The sequence below is a fragment of the Poecilia formosa genome, unplaced genomic scaffold, assembly GCF_000485575.1.
Source record: "Poecilia formosa unplaced genomic scaffold, Poecilia_formosa-5.1.2 Scaffold155, whole genome shotgun sequence".
Classification (NCBI taxonomy): domain Eukaryota; kingdom Metazoa; phylum Chordata; class Actinopteri; order Cyprinodontiformes; family Poeciliidae; genus Poecilia; species Poecilia formosa.
In genome coordinates this window covers 326,381-345,332 of record NW_006800094.1, presented here as the reverse complement: position 1 = coordinate 345,332, position 18,952 = coordinate 326,381, and the positions used below count along the sequence as shown (strand labels likewise).

Sequence of the window (18,952 nt, the reverse complement as noted above, 5' to 3'; positions counted from 1 at the left end):
CAAAGAAAAGGACAAAAAGTGTGATGTGATATCAGGGCAGTCTACAATCTGTGGTGAGAGCAACACTTTGTGCTGTTAGTCATGCTTTCAATTCAGCATCCCTCTGAAAAGGTGGCCATGTTTGCTGTCGCAGGGATGTTATAACTTTGCTCCATGCAGTCCTTTAACTCATGACCGCCCTCAAAATCTACCATGCTTATTCTATTCATGTCTTTCTTCATCAAGTTGGATTTTTTTCTGTGTTTTGTCCTTCAGTTTTGTGTCATCACATCCCCGCCTTCATAGTAAATCAATAATTTCTAATTGAGAATTTAATGCTGCTCTCCACACAACTGATTGAGCGCTAATAAGTTGAAACGTAAGGAACTTGTCCAATGTTTATATTTCAAGGCAGATCCACATAAAGTGGACGCTTTTTCTTTCCTGTTCTGGGATGCCTCCGCCATCTTTACCCCTGCATCAACTCCCCTTAAGGAAAGCTAGCTTCGCCCTCTTCTGGATGGTGGCCACACTACGACACTGAAAGAGTTTCTAGTAAATAGAAATGGAAGTAATTTTAATCTAATAATCAATTAATCAACAATTAATCATAAATTGAATGTTTGCATCCCTAAAAAGAATAGACTAATTTAGGTCTCGTCCATCCTTGTTTATTTGTAATTATCTTTGGTCTTTGTCTGGTGATCACTCAAACCAGCAACCAAGTTCAATTCATGTAGCACTTACAAGGTACTTACATAGATGTGCTTGTGTGTATGTGTGTGTTCCTGCATTTCTTTCTTCACCTGTCCTCCACATATGTTACTGTCTCCCCTCCTGCTGTCATCTGTCACCAACACTTTCATGCACTCTCTTTTTAATTCTCTCTTTTCCCCTAATATACTCTCTCTATTCCCTAGAGGACCAATGTGACTGTCTGTGGGCTATGCAACTAACCTTGCACACCCACGCACACATGCGGCGGTTTTAGAGCATGCTGTTAAAAAATTAAAGTCAAATTCTTGTGGGACTGACCTACCTCAGGTCAGAGTGGCTGTGAATGAAAAGTTAGCTTTCCTTTAGTTTACTGTCGCTGGTTAATAATTATTCTCAGTACTTTAGCAGTGTTCATCTACTTAATTGATGAAAAATGCCAGATTATGACATATACTTTCTGTTGAAAAAAATGACAGCTAAGAAGCTATCCTGGTACACTACAGCTTAATAGGAACAAAACATTGTTTTTCCTAGGATAGATAGTCACCAATGCCCAGTTTACTTATGTCTAGGCCTCCATTTCCAATAGGAATTGTCCTTTAATCAGGTCCTTTTGTAAAATCCAGAAAAAGGTTTCAACAGGTTGCATGCAATTCAGTTTTATGTGCAACACACTAATTAGAGATGCATGAATGAAAATATCCCTGTTTGCATATTTGTTTGACTTTTTACTGTTTTTTGTAGGTAATTTCACAGTTGCGTGTGCTCAGCCGCTCAGTGGCAACAGGCTCCAAATTTGATCGGGAGCTGTGGTCAAATGGACTTTCACCTGTTCTCAACTTATGGAAGAAACTTAACCAGGTCAGTTCATCCTTTTAAATTATTTCTGGTTTTCTGAATCAAATATTGGTTTTGCTTCGGCCTTTTAAAATGTCTGTGATTCCTCTGTGTTGGAGGAATGCAATAATGCAATAATTGAAAATGTGTGAATTCCCCAGCATTTTGCGGCGCTAATATCAGAGCAAGTAGCCAAGAGATAATTGTAAATTAGTCGTCAGTGACAGTCACAGTATAATAGATCCTAGGTTGCCCAGTCAGCCAGCAGTCTTGTGTGTGGTTGCTTGGAGACAGGCACCTTTTTCTTTTTTAAGTCAAACGGACATGTACCTTTATATTAAATAATGTATCTTCCATATTCCCGTCCTCTTGCTCTGCTTCTTTTATTCACTCCAGTGCTATAAAGCACACATGCTTGCTCTGTCCTTGCACCTTTGCTTTGCTCAGCTTCTCATTGCTCTCTTAGTTCATTTTAACCAGAGTTGTTTTTACCTGCAGAGGAACAGAGAATGTCTGAGTCATTCATTACAGCTGTAACACTTTGTTCTAAATCTGCTGCTGTATGCTTTCAGCTAACTGCTTATCAGTCGTGAGTCGGCCTACAGTGTTTGACCATCAGTGCCTCAGAGTGTGACTTGCATTGTTAAGTTCATTATGTCTGTCAACTGCTGAAGTGTAACTTGTAAATATCACATTCAAGCACTTTCATGCATACAAACTATTTGTTCACTGTAAAAATGTTTGTCGTTGAGGGAGAAGCGAGAGAAGCGAAACAAAACAGATAATTTTAATGCGGTTATTAGATTATACTTTTGAACAGATAATGGGACTGCTGCAGTTAGGCTATCGCAGCTTTGCTCTGCCGCACTCTTCAACATCCACATTCATGCATCTCACAGCCCTAACTGTGGGTTTGTACAAGAAACGTACAGAACAGCACAGATAAGAAGTCTGCACTCTTCATTAAAAGGGCAGCATCATGTAAAATTGGCGTTGTTAAACTTTACATCATGTTATAATGTCATTCCCTCATCAAAGATGTTGCCTTGATTCTTTCAAGCTTGTTTGAGAATTTTTTTAATTTCCATGGAAACCATCAGATGTGGTTCCACCTGGGTGGAATTAGCCCCGCCTTCGAGGCACAAGCTCCTAGCTTCCAAGCTTCTGCCTCACAGAGAATCGCTCCCCCCGCAACTCCGACGCTCAACTCCTTCAGACTAGTCAGCAGGAATTGGCAAACACCTGGTGGAACTGCGCACCTGCTGAGCTCATTATACGAGCTACTTCTCAATAAAAATGACTTCTAGAAAGGTGGAGTTTGAGAAACAACAGCAGTTTTTAAAGAGACAGAAGCCCACTTTCAAATCATTAAATTACGATGTCAAATTTATTTTACGTCGTATTTGAGATATTCAGCACTTTTATAACAACCGACGTTAACTTAGTTACTTGATTGTGCTATAAAATGGCACTATGTGTCTGGAAAACACATTATACTTCCCCATCTGAGTTTGTTGCCTCGTTTACTCACCTAACATCTTCTTGATTCTATGCATTAGATTTGTTATTTTTAAATCTTTACATCTGGTGTTTTATCAGTAATGCACATCCTCTTAGTCTAACTGCACTGCAGAAAAATGTTCTGTTGTGGATGTGGATACCATGCAGTTCTGAAAGCTGATGGTGTCATTGTCTGCTTTCTATCAGGGTTCTACTCTGATCCATCAGAAGGTTGAGCCACCTACAGAAGGTCAGAAGTCACCAATCCTATCGTTCATTGCTCTGGAGCAGTTTAATGCCATCCGCCTGGTCCAGGTGTGTGTCTGTGACAAAACTATTTTCTCATTCTGTTTAAATGGTGTTTGCTGATTCCTGTGTCTGTTGTGTACGTTTGTGAAAAGGATTTCATTAAAGAGCACAGGGATTCAACATAAATGCCATTGACACAACAAGCTTTTAAATCAGTTATTGATTTGGCAAGCTTTGCCTCACATAGAGTGCCTTACAAAAGCATTCATAACTCTTGAACTTTTCAGCATTTTTTTCATGTTGCAGCTACACATGCACAATTCATATACATGGTTTTCAGTTATTATTTTTACATTAAAATCTGATACGTGTGACTTGCATTTGTATTCACCCCAGTTTACTTTGATACCTCCAAATAATGCACTGAAGACAGTTGTCATCAGAAGACACCTGTTAGGTTATTCGACTTTGTGTAACTGATTACCAATATAATTACAGGTGTTCTGTAAAAGCCACAGAGGTTTGCTGGAAAACATTAGTGAACAGAAAGTATCATGCACACCAAAGTGCAAAGTTTTTGAGAACTTTAAGCTGGTTAGGTTATGCAAACAATAATAATAGCTTAGGCATTATACAGAGCTCTCATCAAGACATCACCTAAAAATGGCCACAAGTGACAAGCTACCATGACATTGCTGTTCATTTAAACATGCTGGGATTTCTTCCATTTACTTGGATTTCCCTGGTAGAATTTCCAGTGGGCCAATCAGCGAACAGAAGCAGAAGTTGTGAACGATGTCATTGACTTTATGCACCACTTTAGAATTATAGTGTGCCGGTAGTTTTAGCAGTGGCAGCGGAGGAAGTAAATGAAGCCATTCAGTCCGAGTTGGTCATTCTTCCAAATATTGAATTGACACTAACGGCTGCCTCGTTCGGCTCAGCACTTCTCTTTCTGCAGAGGAGAATGGTAGTTAACAGTGCACACCGTTTCCTGCAAGCTTCATAGCATCAAGCTGGCACATTACACGGACACAGCCAAACGCTAGTGATTGGGTGACATTTAAAACATCAACAGAGTCCCCGCCTTCAGGAAGCAGTTATTTGGCGAGACCGCAATCCCTCTGTAGGAAGCAAAGCACAGTACAAGGGGGCTGGTTTTTACCAAGCTACAAAACGGACCTTCTGTGTCTTTAAACTCGGTGTATTTTTCTAATATAAAAAATTTTCAAATTCAAGTTAGTGAATTAGTGAATTATTTAGTAAATTAGTGAAAATAAAAAAGAAGTCTGTTATGCTGTGCACAAACAGTCATTATGGACAGGGTAACTCCAGTAAACCTTTTGGTGAGCAGCTGTACAGTTTGTGTTATGGACAGGATGTCCTGTATTTAAGATGTACTTCTTGTCACAGAGTATTCACCAGTCTCTCGCTGCACTGAGTAAGGTCATCAGAGGAACCCAACTGTTAACCCCTGAAGTTCAGAAACTGGCCACTGCCCTGCTAAATCAAGAGGTAAGAAACAGATTCCCAGAAGGGGTTACACTGAGAAACGCAGAGTTGGCAGTAATTAAGACCACCAACTATAAAACTAGTTTAGTCTTGCTGAGAAATTGTCTATTCAGGTACAGATTTTTTATTTTTTTTTTTATTTTTCTTGGTGAATTATAAAGTGGCAAGTAATCAGATGCTGCCTCACATTTTCCCTGAAGGAGTTCCCTGGCACTTGCTGAAAAAAATAAACTACTTGAATCACTGAGATTTAACATGTTTTCCACAGAAAGATTTATACATTACTTTTAAATATTTATATATTTTTGTCTTCCTCCACTGTTGTATAACATAATGCCTTCCTTTCCCTCAGTTATTTTGGAATTATCGCAAAAAACTTTGTGGAGAAATCAAGGCCACGGTAGCATACGGCACATAGTATACGGCTCTGACATGTAGATATCTTACAAACACAATCTGTATCTGTGTATATCTTAAGGCTGAATTGAGGACAAAAGGGAAAAGATGATGTGGAGGGGAACAGACTCCCAGTTCCCATCTCATTTCTTTTGTGTTTATAATCCCCTAAGAGAAGCCTTGGGCCAAAATCCTTCTTCAGTACATTTCTCCTCTTTTTTTTTGTTTTTTTGTAATGATCAGCAGGTATTAAGTCCCCCTCACCCACTAATCATTTCTACCTCATCATTCTCTAGTTTACAGCTACTTCATTATGCTTTCTATTTTTCCCTATTCCAATCTGTTACCCTTCTACTGTTTTTCCTATGAATTATGTCCATACAATACTAAATTAGGCACCTTTTTTTTATTTAGCATGTGTGCAATTTAGTTTTTAAATAATTGTTTACATCTACCAAAATTAAACAAAAGGGACATCAATGTTCAATGTTTATCAATGCTTTATCAATGTTCAAAAGAAAGGAAGCAGAGGAAACAGATGAAAAGAAATTGACATCATATGAAATTTTATAGTTTTTATAGCTAATAATTTTAAAGATCCCTAGATTATGATTTTAGAATACAAGCCTTGGACAGTTGTTCAACTTTTTTTGTGATTTTAGTGATCACATGAACCTGTGTTGTTATTTATTTATTTTAACATTTAATTTTTTCTATTAAGTTTCCATCTTTTGAACATCCAATGCAGATCCCAAATATGGATACAGTATACTGCATAAGAAAATAAAAAATAAAAAGAAGTGGCAATCCCCCCCGCCCTTCCCCCCAAAAAAACAATCATGCGCTGAGCTTATGATTTTATAAATAACTCAAATGATTCAACACCATATTTGATTTGTTTCTACTTGGACATTGTTTCTGTTTCAAAGTTTTAAATAGTTCTAATTTTGCAAATTTTTTGTTTGCACCATTCCTAATGTTTGAAATCGTATTTTTGATGCCGCAATAAGTATCAAGTGTCTGAAGTTTTATCTGGCCTTATTTAGCGTAATGCATGGTATCTCTTTGTCATTATCAAAATAGTCGGGAAATGGTTAAGAAAACGTAATTGAGAGAGTAATATTGATACGTTAATCACTCTTTGCTAATGGAGGAATAATTGAGTAGGAGTGAAAAGATATTCCACGGGATCTGAAACATCCCTGCCACACTGCTGCGTATCTGCCTGTCATTTCAGGAAACAAGAAAATACAATGTCATAGGTGATTGATTGATTGATTGACTGATCGATCGATCGGTTGGAAAATAAAACTCTGGCATTGCTTTGCTACACATTTGAGTCTATGCTGTTCATCATGATTTTTCCAGTGTCTGTTTAATGTAAAGAAATTATGTGTCAAACATGCAGCACACAGAGCTGCTATCTGTGTTTTTGCTTTGAATCCCAACCCAGCTGGCCACATAGTCTCTGTAAACACCGTCACACAGTGGAGCTGCAACGTCAAGCTACCATTTTACAAGCCAGCTGGTACACAGCTGTGACTTCTTTGCTAGGTAAATTTGAGGTGTGAAGTAGTGGCAGGTTGACTTCAACCCCCACCCCCCAACCCCCCGTTGCACCTTGATCTTTTAACACAACACATGGAGCCAGCAGAAGTGTGTCTTTATGTCAAAGTGCTTTTTGAAAGGGGCTTACTGTAGCACACAATTTGACCAGGCTGCCCCAGATTTTTTGGACATGTCCTCATACAGCAGTAATTTTTGGTCACGGCTTTCACAAGCCAAGGTGTACCTCACGTGTGCTTCACTGCAACAGAATTGACTCAAAGGCTACTCAAATATTGCAGCAATGATATAAAAATAGCGTTACACACGCGCTACTTAATGTAGATACTTAATTTGGCTTGCAGGATATAGGAGGACGTTGCTTGGTGTTCCACAACATTTTTATTTCCATTTTCTCTTGTACAAACCTGCAGAACAGCTGGTCCTCATCCTGTTTTTCAAAATGTCAGCATGCATGGCACGACCAGAACCAGTTTCATAACAGCTTTTGTGTTAAAACATTTCAAAATTGAAGTTAACTATTTATTTATTGAAGCCTCTAGTTTACATTCTGGTGGCTGAACAGATTGCACTGGATAAAGAACGGTTTAACATCAGGCATCTCTCAGGAAGTACGTTTGTATAGCTAAGCCGCACATTTATGAGCTCTGATGGTTAAAGTAGCATTACGCTGTTTGCTGACTAAGCCTGTTTTGTGACATCTACGTCGATCATGATCAGTCACATTTTAACAACACTTATCCTAACAGTCCAAGGACCAGTGTCCTCAACGTTTAGCCTCGTTTCTGCTTCTGCAGACCTGACTCTAATTTTTAGCTCATCACTAGAACTCTAAGATTTGATGCATGGTTAGGAAATATTTTGATCCAGGGGATGTAGGACTAAGCTCTCATCTACAAGTTGCAGGACTGTCTCTTGAGGACTGGAGTTTGAGACCCCTGTGTTAATCTGCTCACATGTTTACCCAACCAGTAGAGTTTCTTCTTCCTGCACAAGAGCTGAAGACTTTGAAAAAAGTTCCCATACAATCCCAAAGAGCACAACAATGAGTCGCCAGAGCATCAAATCCCAAAAATTCAAATTTGATGATGTTTTAGGATTTGTGTGTCAAATTTTATCTAAGCTGAAAACCCACAAAAGTTAAAAGGTCTACCACCAAAAAAAGAAAAAAAAAAGTCATGACTGATTTGTGTACATGTACATGTCACTGTATCAAACACATAATGGTTTCTAAAGCTTCAGAGAAACAGCAGTGACTTTCATCTTTGATTATGCTTTTCTGAATTGCCAGGCCGGGGCATTTTAGATGAACACTACATTTATTTGCTGCCAATTTTTTTTTTTTTATCAAACATCTGATGACTTTTGTAGCCACATTTGGCAATGCATTAGACATCACTGCTGTAAGCCAATGTTCCTCCAGCAGTACAAAGAGGACACACAGTGACAAAGTGAAATGAAGTCACCCAGTGCAAATTATTTTTGCATAGCTATGCTGACTTTGGTGCCTCTGCAGGGCTTGTTTTTTTCTCAGAACAGTTTAAGTTAAGGTTACTAATAAAACCAAATAAAATCAGTTTTTATGACCTTCTGAGCTCAAAGACATGAAGCAGTACTTTGGCAACTACTACTTCAAAAAGTCCTAATTACATCTAATATTTATCTAGTTAGCAGATGGTGGTTGCCACTGCATCAGAAGCCTGTTTGTAAATGAACTGTGGAGACTTTTTCAGAAAACATTATGATGCATAACTGTCAGATCACAGGCTTCAACCACCCGTCACTGATTGGGCCATTTTCAACTAGGGGGAGAGAACCAGAATGAGCTGGAGAGGTGATTTATCTATTTGGAAAATGGACCGTTTGGGGTTGTAATAATGTAAAGTATGGTATGCATAGCTGTGAGAGATCAGCTCCGCTGCCCCTCTGCTCAGCTGTGCAGTAAAACATAATTAGTTGCTTGGAAAGTGGCCAAGATACCCATCAGGGGAGAGTGGTAAGCAGTACTGCAAAACAGAAATAAATATCTGCAGTGCCTTTCGTTAGGGTAAAGATCATTAATGTGAAGATGTGACGCTGGTAAGACATTTCTTTATCAGAAGTTAAGCAGTCTTTGGCATCCTTGAGTTTTTCAGTACCAGCTGTAATTGCAAGAATATCAATATTTTCTGGGAAAACTTAGGTTCTTGAATAGGTTAAAAAACATATTAATGATCAAATTATTGATAATTTTTTGATCAAATTATCAAAAAATGTAGTTTATGTACCACCCTGTTTCAGTTATTGTTGTTTTCTGGCATCTTTCTCCTTTTAAAATGACAAGTGATTATAGAACATTTTTAAATCCCTTGCTTGTACCTCCGACATGACAGACTAAACGTTAGCTCCTACTTTTAAAGTGTCATCTTAATTAGTTTCTGATATTGATCCTTGGACTATCCCAAATTCACAATCTGTAGTCTCATGTTTTGTTGTATTTTTATATAAGTGTTTGACCTTTCTTTGTTTTTGTCCAAGAGTTCACAGTAAGTACTGCAGGATGCTTTAGCTGTTTGAGACATAACTGTTGTCTCTCATTTAGTTTACATTTTTTAATTTTTTTATTAAAAATGTGAACATTGTAGAATATTTTAGTCTGTAGATCAGCTTAATTCTTTTCTATACAGTATACTAGAGAAGAAATGTCTCAAATCTCAAACTGTTTTTTTTTTAATCTGTTCATTTAGGAATATTTTAGCTTTTGAAGAAGAGATAGCCAAATACATCCCATACTTATTAAAGAGACCATTTAATTTAGTACAGCTTGGAAGGCATAAGTGAGATGCCAACTTTTAATACCGTTAGCAGTAAACAGGTAGCTAAACCTGGTAGTCTTACAGCTAAACCTGGTAGTCTCACAGCTAAACCTGGTAGTCTCACAGCTAAACCTGGTAGTCTCACAGCTAAACCTGGTAGTCCCACAGCTAAACCTGGTAGTCCCGTAGCTAAACCTGGTAGTCCCACAGCTAAACCTGGTAGTCCCACAGCTAAACCTGGTAGTCTTACAGCTAAACCTGGTAGTCCCACAGCTAAACCTGGTAGTCTCACAGTGCTTCCAAACCAATTTGTCTGACACTGTCACTGTTTATTTTTGTAACGAGTTCCCACAATGCTGCTACGCTAATTATTTAAAAGTAGTTGCGGCTTCTTCAATGGTTTTTGTAAATGAGGAGTCTCAACCAGCCTAATGAGAGGTAAACTCCATCAACATTCCTGGGTAACTCAAGGACTGCTTGCTTTCAAGAAGACAGTAACACTCCTTATCAACCAACATGAAAACAATCACACTCGTCTGTGCCTTTGCAATGCTTGTAGGTCACACATCAAAAGGAAATGACTGAGTTATCATCTAAAAATAATGTTATAAGCATAATGCTGATACAACAGTATCAGCAATATATTCCACTCTGCTTTAGCAGTATGGTTCAAATGCATTCTATTATAATAGAATGTATTATGCAATGAGACAGCATGAGCATAATATTACTTGAGTTGATGATTAATTGAGGTTTTATTTACTTACTTGTATGATTGTGTATCAGAGGAGGGTGTGCAGTTACCTGATACGTAAGAAAACATGTGGAAGATTAAATCTACTTTTGAGAAGCAAGTATTAGGAGCAGTTAAAGAACAACTGAGCAGAGTTAAAGCTTCTCAGTTATATCTATCTATCATTGGAAAGTATTTTATCAGTGAGAGAGAGAGAGAGAGAGCAGAGAATGATAAGAGTCTTTTGTTAAAATAGTTTTAATGTCAAATAAATGCTGTAGCAACATTTATTACATATTAGGTGGAGTGTTTTCTTCATTATATGATCTAAGACCAAATTTTCTGTCTTTTTCTGTGTGTTTGCCAATGCGTCAGTGTCCCATAACATGGCAGAATAAATGGGAAGGACCAGAGGAGCCTATGCAGTACCTCAGAGCTGTTGTAGCACGGGCTGTAGCCACACAGGTAAGGCAACAGTGTGCATAAGTGGAATGAATGCTCTCCTCTTAAAAACTGCAAGCTCAGCAGTTTTGCCCAGTAATGGATGCTAGTATAAAGCATTTTAAATTTCTTACATCACATGCTTTTTTTTAATTTTTCTATTTTATTTTTCATTTATCCAAAGGTGACAAAAATGCCGTGGATGCAGGATTTTAAAGTTTGATTTATAATCATGAGAGTTATTTATAGGTGTGCTTATTAATTAATACACCAGAGAAATCATTTCACAGTTTTCTACATTATCTGATAGCAGAATGTTGTAGGAAGTCTCACTCTTAGGTCAGTGACAGAAAATAAGGGTTCTTCCTCTCAGCTGTGTCTGACTGCACGCCTACCTCAATATGCTCCAACAGACTACTACTACACACACACACATACACACACACACACACACTCAGACATCTAAAAATAATTCATTTCTGTGTGGATGCATTTCATTATTGGAGTGCGTCGCAAAGCACTGTGTGCCTGTTTCTGTTTGCAGGCCTGCTTGTCCTTCTCTGTGCATATGTCTTCCTGACACTTCTCTCTTTTTTTATCCTTTATTCTAGCCTCACTGTCTACCTGAACTCTATCAGTCTTCATGTGTGTCTGTCTGGAGGCTGCAGTGTCCTTCACTGTCTCTTTCAGCTCATCAGTGCTGAGTGATAACTGTGTTAGCAGCTTTTCTGTATTCTCTCAGCTAATCAAGGCAGAGCCATCCAGAGCCGCTAAAGAACCGAGGGCCAGCAGCACAGTGTCCCCAGACATATGAATCAACCCTGGCAATAAGCAAGCTCAGATGTTTTAACTCTACCCCAAGTTACCTGTGTATAATTAGCACACACTGCCGAGCTTTAGCATATATTCCTCGAAGTTCGAGCTGCACCAATAAGGGCATTTGTGACAAAAATCTAATACCTGTTTTTTACAAAACCTTAACCTACTAATCTTTGATTTACACAAATCAGAAGAACTTCTCCCTGTTGTTGCAGAACCTCTCTAGAAATTATAGGTCTAGAAATTTCTAACAATTTTTGTGCTTGATCTGACTTGCTCAGTATACTTAAAATTGCAAACATAGGGGCACATATGCAAAGATATTTGCTGGTGCTGAATGTAAGGAAACTTGAGTTTGTGCATCCTTGTAATTCTGTAAGTAGAAGGTGAAGGAGATCTGCTCCTAAAATATCTTCAACAAGCAAATAGTGTCTGCACTGCTATATTTAACAGCGCAGACACTGTCAAATAGACACTGTAATTGAGGTATTATGATGCATTGGTTTAGGGAAAAGCCTGAACACAGTAATTTATATTTATGTAAATTAGATCCATAGCATTTTCCTTGTTATTCTGGAACACAAAGGCTGTGTGTGTCTTATGGACAATCATAGAAAAAAACTAACTTCTGAAAGCTTCCAACATGATTTCTCCTTTTAGACGTAGCTCTTACACATTTTAAGGAGCATTATGTCAGGTCAAAATCTGGAGTTTGCCATAAGTTATTCAAATTTTAATCAAAAAAGTGAAAAAAATACATTCAGTTTGTTTTATTATTTCATTCCAAATGTTGTGCTTATGGCTGCCAAAAGGATAACTGTGACCTGATGAGAATCTGTTTGCTAATAATGTGTTAAAATCACAATATTAGTTGAAAACACATTATTTGCCCTGGAGATTGCTCTGCTTTGTGAATTTCCCATTCATTTTTTTTTTCTGCTGCAACAACTTTTACCCAAAAATCTGTCATGTCAATGTGACCATTATCTTTTACGTAGGATGTGTTAGCTAGTCAGAGCTACTTGACCATGAAATTGTCAAAGCCGATCAATGCCCAATTTCTAATACAGACTGATACCATGCTATAAAAAAATCACCCATTCCTAACAAAGATTAAATGAGTTCACTTTGATTATGACATTTTTTGTTCTGTTACTGACCTAGAGTTTAGGCTGCTCTGACGTTTTTTTGATACGCTTACAGTACCTACAGCACAGAGAAAACTAAATGGGATAAAGCAATGAAATTGTATTGATCAACTTTATATTATTATATAATTATATTATTATCTAAATAGACGAGCATGTAGATTGTCTTGTTGAGGAACAAAAGTAAGGTGGAGAAGTTAGATTGGAAGAAGCGCAGCACACTGTACAGCCAATTCTCACAGCCCTGGCTTGGACACAGTGTCTATACGCTCGGTGTTCATCATGTTGGATTTTTTTTTATGCCCGATTTAAACTCTGTGACGAAGTTGCTTAAATACAGCTGTTTAAGGGAAGAGAGAGTAGATAGAGACCAAAATCAAACATTGATTCTTAAATCTTTCCACTTTTGTTGTCCATGCATAAATGAAAAGATGCTTTGCTCTAAGAATAGAAAAAAATATATATGCTCAAGTGACTTCCTTTCTAAAGTTCTGCAGCTTTTTCCCCCAAAAACATAAATGTAACTAAAAAAAGATGCAAAGAAGCAGGACAGTGTTCTTACCCGATGAGTTGTCCTGGGGACAAAACTAAATGGTTTTTGCAGTGACACAGAAGGAAGCTGCTTATCTAATCAAAGCAGATGTCTGATCTGATGCCCTAGATCACCATCATGGATAAGGCTCTTATCTCTGGCTCTTATCTCTGGCTATGCAAATATTCACAACATACTGGTTATTTCTGTTTTTCCTTTGGCCCCTTTCTCTCCATTTATGTATTTTTTTGTGCAAACAGTTACTACTCTGCATGTCTGTAGCTCGATGTGTTCTTTGTTTACCGGGGCCTGCCATAGCAATGCATAGGGAGAGCAGTGCTTATTTTTTATTTTTTATTTTTATTTTTTTCCTGGGGATTAAAAAAAATTGGATTCTTTTGATTAAAAGCAGGTCAATAATTGTTGTTCTAGTTATTCATTATGTTCTCATTAGCAGGTGATTGTGTTTGCGGTATTTTCAGGTTGTTGTGTGGTAATAAAAAATACAAGGAAAGTCAGAGTAGCTTATTAATCGCGCATTTCTATTAAATATTCTATTTTATTAGTTTATATTTCTAATGTACTATCTAACTCAGACATGGACTGTCAGGTTGCAGATTGGCTCATTTCGAACATGTCTGTGACCAAATAATACCATTAAACTTGTTCAATGGTTAATAGTTTATTATTATTATTTTTTTTTAATCCAAACAATTTCATTAGTATAAGTACACTGTAAGTACTCTCATCTTAAAATCACCTGTAAAATTTTTCTTTCTGACTTGGAGAAAATTGATGTAATGCTTGAATTATGTATTATCTGAGTCTGTTTATCTTCTAAACGATTGGTTTACAAATCCGTGTGCCTCTTGGTATAATTTTTACACAGAGTTGGGTTGAACGTGCGAGCAGACAGGCTCTCCTCTCTGACATCCTTGATTTATCAGAGCTCTTCCACCCTGATACCTTCCTGAACGCTCTGAGACAAGAAACGGCCAGGTAGGAATGAAAGTTTGCATTTTTTATGTGAGCCAATCACAGTTTAAATCATTACTTTTTTCCTCTCTTTTTTTCAGATCCATAGGCTGTTCCATGGATAGTTTGGTGTTTGTCTCATCATGGAGGAGTCCAATTGCTCAGGCCAAGCTACAAGTCAAGGTAGAGCATATGAAGCAGCTGACAGTCAGTTTAAATGACTTTATTTAAGAAAGTCATGCTCAGTTGCTTTTACACATCATGTAAATTGCACATGAGTATTGATACTAAAGAATCAGTCCAACTATTACTCAACTATATCAACAATGACCAAAAGTAATAATTCATAATCTCCTTCTATCCTTTCCAGATTTTTCACTCGTTTCTAGAGGTTGAATTCTTCAAAACTGACACCAAAACTTAAAAACTCCTCACAGTCTGATGTGATCAGCTACGATCTGTCTGACCACTTGGGGGCATTGATAGATTATTAACAACAAGACAGTGATGTTAAAGAAAGTAACATACCTGGTTGTAAGGCAACTGGACACCGAATTTTCTCCCCACTAAGTACTTCAAAGACTTTGCAGGACTCTTGACGTGCCACACAATCCTCTCCATTACGGTTTTATGATGCCAACCCTAATTTTAAAGAAACGTTTCAGGGAGAGAGTGGGAGAAGGTAACAGAACCATCAGGTGCTCACTGCTGTTTCTCTGTCAAATATCCAATTTAAGAGTAACTTCACTGTAGGAGTAGAACTGCTTTAAGTAAAACGAGACATTTGGAGCAAAGGAGAAGGATCGTCTAATTAAAGCGGCTTGAGGGCGGAGTCAGATGTCCAACTCGGCCTACTATCTGCAAACCTACCTGTAATCTGATTGGATCAGGAAATTTGTGATTGACTTGACCTGGACCAGATAATGTGTGCCAACTGTAGATCCCACCATTGGGTTGCAGAAAACTGAAACCATAATCAAAATGGTGTATGGTAGAGTGATAGGCAATTGCAAAATAATTGAGCAAAAGACAACAAGCAGGGATTTCAAAGATTGAAGCAGAAACTGAGAAGAAAATAGAATAAGATGGACGGCAAACGGTTTTCTGCACAATAATTAGAGACGGACATGTCTGGTGTCTTTGAAAGCTGTCTTGATTGATTTAGAAATTTGACAGATGGGAATATTTAAGATTTAAAAAAGGCTGTAAATCATCGTAGCAGCACAGCATGTTTCTGTCCTTCATGCTGTGACAGAGGTTGATGTAATTTCATTGTCTTTTATCCTTTAGAGTAAGGTTTCATTTCTAGTTATGCCAATAGAACTTGGCATGACTTAAGATGCACTTTGTTAAACTACACAAAGGAAGGAAGGAAGGGTGGAGTCTGCAGCTGCAGGGAGGAAAAGGAAAATAAACATCACACAAAAAGAGAGAGAGGATAATTGTTGAGCTTTCTTACGCACAGATAAATGCATGCACACAATGATCTCTCTTCTAGATTTGTCTCTCCCTCACTTGCTCGTTTTTTTTCTTTTTTCTTCTTCCTCCGATTATAGTGATTTAGAGTTTTAGTCGTCTGTGCTTGTCACATTTGGTGCCAAGGTTTCTTTTGTCTGGCCTGCTGTGGAAAATCCCTGAGTCACTCAAACAGCGTCTCTCATGTAATCTGTTTTGCAACTTCTTCATCGAGTGACCTCAGTGTTCGTCACCCTTTCGTAGTTTATATTTGCTCCATTAGGCTATTTTAATGCACGAGCCCCAACTATGCCGCTCTCGTCACTCTTCTCTTTGGCGTCGATTCCCCTCTTCGTCGTCACAGTCAGATTCATTTTGCTTCCTTCTTTCCCTTTGGATTTGTAGGTCGGTGGCCTCCAGTTGGAGGGGTGTCGTTTTGACGGGATCCACTTAAGTGAGAACCAACACGATTCCCCCAGTGTCTCGGCGGTCCCAGCATGCTACATGGCCTGGGCTCCACAGGTAGCTCACTTTCGGCGTTGTTAAACTTCCTTTACATTTACAAAGCTGGCAAGGTTTTCTGAGACTTGGCTGGACTTTAATCAGTTTGCTTCACCTTTGTTTGACATTCTAACTTGTAAAACAAAAAAAAAGAATTGCTCACATTGAGTAAATTTCGGAGGCTAAATTATTTTTTTATCTAAATGTAACAGTCAAAGTGATTTGCTTAAAAAAAAAGACTAAACGTGCATTTAAGAGTTCATTTTAACATTGCAGCTGAGGTGCACCCTTTATTTGAGCAATCTTCTCTTTCCACAATCCTGTCAGCAGTTTTATAGGTCAAGCAAAAGCCTTGTTAATTCACTGCCTTTGCCTGTGCAAATTGAGTGGACTTGCATTCTGTGTCTACCTCATTTTTATTACAATCAGTGTGGAAACCGGAGAGAAAGGCAGTTATAGTCTACTTTAATCTGTGATGTTTAAATGTCATTACGGATATTGAATAGTGGGTGCAAAGGTAAAGCATGCCTTTACTGAGCTACTGTTGCAGTCTTTACTGACAGGCAACACAGCATATTCTCTAGGAAAATGGAGGCCTGCTTTATAGGACTGACACTAATTAAAATCTACCAGCTGACGCATAAATTCACAGATTAAATCATTTTTTAACTGCTCAATTTTAGAGTAAAATAGCTCTGAAATAGAAGCTAGTTTACAGTGACGTCGCATGACTTAAAATTTAAAAATCACATGTGAATTTCATGGACCACATTTAAAATTCACCTGTGGTACACACAAATTAAAGTCGTTTAAGTCACAGAAAAAAAACACAAGTAAATGTGTATTTGGTACAGTTCTTTGTAATAAAAAAACAACCATGTGATAAACATGTAAAAACAATGGTGTCAGTGTTCACATTTCACTCTCTTTCCGTTTTTAACTTGCACAACCATCCATCCATCCATCCATCCATCCATCCATCCATCCATCCATCCATCCATCCATCCATCCATCCATCCATCCATCCATCCATCCNCTCACACACACACACACACACACACACACACACACACTATCTTACATGCTAATCCTCAGTGATCTCCAACAGTCAACCTGCGAGAGGCAGGGTTTGCACATACAGTAAATATTTTTATATAGATATTGCACTTTTACCCTTTATTCCAGATCTCTACAGCCGACTCCACTGACTCGGAGGAGAGCATCTGGCTGCCGGTGTACACCAGCGCAGAGAGAGTGAAGGTGGTCACTCACATCTCCCTGCCCTGCGGACCAAACCCCAACCAGTGGATACAGACCGGAGCTGCTCTTTTTCTCAAACAACAGTGAAAGGGTGTCATCATCGTGACGAGGCCGAGCACAGAAAGATAGAAAAGAAAAGAAAAAAAAAAATGTCTTCAGTCTCCAGTACTGGTTCTCATTTTGTTGCTTGTGCTACAAGAAGTATCCTAAGTTGGAAGACAAAACCTTTAACTTCACTGGTTGATGTTGACATCTTAATACAATAAAAGCATTGTTATTGTTCAGTTCTTAGGTTGCAGATCAGTTTATATGTTATTAGCTTAACTTGTGTTAGTTTAATATAATTTGGTTCTGGACATTCTACACATTTCATAAATGAAGGAATTCATATTTATTCACCAGGAACACTTAGCCTATGTTATATTCCAGAGAAAGGCTTTAATTCTGAATGTTTGCTTCAAAATATTTTTGTTACCGTCATTATTTATGGACCCTATTTATCAAAAATAAACCTATAAAAAAAACATCATGGTTTATTTATTTAAATGAGTTTTGTCATGGTTTGGGTTCTGCAAAATGAGAATCGGTACGTTTATCAGCCCTCGGATAATTTTCAGTGTATTTCAGAGAGCAGCTGATCCTCAGTGTCAGTGGGCAGAATGTTTCCACAGTAAACAATACAGATCACCAGGAAAAGCCAGCAGATTGTGATCCTCTCTCAAACACACAAACACACAAGTCAGTCCCTAACCTTTGTGTGATTGGTTGTGAGTCGAGGTTGAATGGAGTCAGTGAAGCTGTGATGAATGTCCAGAGAGCAACATGGCAGAGTGTGAGGTGCACCTCACAGAAACACACATCCATGGATGTGTGTTTCTGTGTGCACAAATCCAACTGAGAGCTCTAAATTTGATTGATGGACTAATTAGGTCTTCCTCTTTCTCTATTGGCCGACGTTTCAATTGTGTTAATGCAGTTGTACAAATGTTTGATAATATGTCAGCCCGTATGTTTGTGCTCATGTTTGACCGGGAGCGCGTGTGTGTGTGTGTGTGTGTGTTTTGTGGAGACAGAGAAAGGAGCTGAAACGAGGGAGGAGCGGGGTTTTGTGTGCGCACTGCAGTGTGACAAAATGGGAGCAGAATGGAACAGCGGGTTTAAAAAAGTGAGAGGATTGGATTTCTGTGAAACGAGGCCCTCTGGGTCAGATGGGGAAAGAGACATGGGGACGGAGGCAGAGAGAGAGAAAAAAATAGATAATGTAGGCAACAGGAAAAAGTAATAAAAGACCATAAAACCTGAGTGAAACAGGAAAGTAAGGGTGGCACAGTTGACATAATTTAAGAGAAAAAGAGCGGCTAAAGGGAAAGATAGGTAGGACTAGTGGTGAGTGATTTGTGTTAAAATTAAGGAAGGGTGCATCAAAGACAAAAAGTAAAACTCACTGGTTTACATGTCAGGAAGTCCAAGTTTAGGAACTTTAACGTCTTTATTCAAACATATTTGTGCATATTTACCACTTTTTGCTCGAATAAGT

At 38.2% G+C, this 18,952-nt stretch overlaps 1 protein-coding gene across 1 annotated transcript in view; it reads left to right on the top strand.

The window, feature by feature from the left end:
- The window catches only part of dync2h1 (dynein cytoplasmic 2 heavy chain 1), a 101,934-nt gene extending 83,990 nt beyond the window's left edge, over window positions 1-17,944 (top strand). Inside the window, 8 exon segments of the mRNA XM_016677420.1 lie at window positions 1,441-1,557; window positions 3,241-3,348; window positions 4,696-4,797; window positions 10,660-10,749; window positions 14,114-14,223; window positions 14,301-14,382; window positions 16,060-16,176; window positions 17,341-17,944. Coding sequence (XP_016532906.1) covers window positions 1,441-1,557; window positions 3,241-3,348; window positions 4,696-4,797; window positions 10,660-10,749; window positions 14,114-14,223; window positions 14,301-14,382; window positions 16,060-16,176; window positions 17,341-17,502 — 888 coding nt within the window. The 3' untranslated portion in view covers window positions 17,503-17,944.
- The last annotated feature ends 1,008 nt before the right edge of the window (window positions 17,945-18,952 follow it).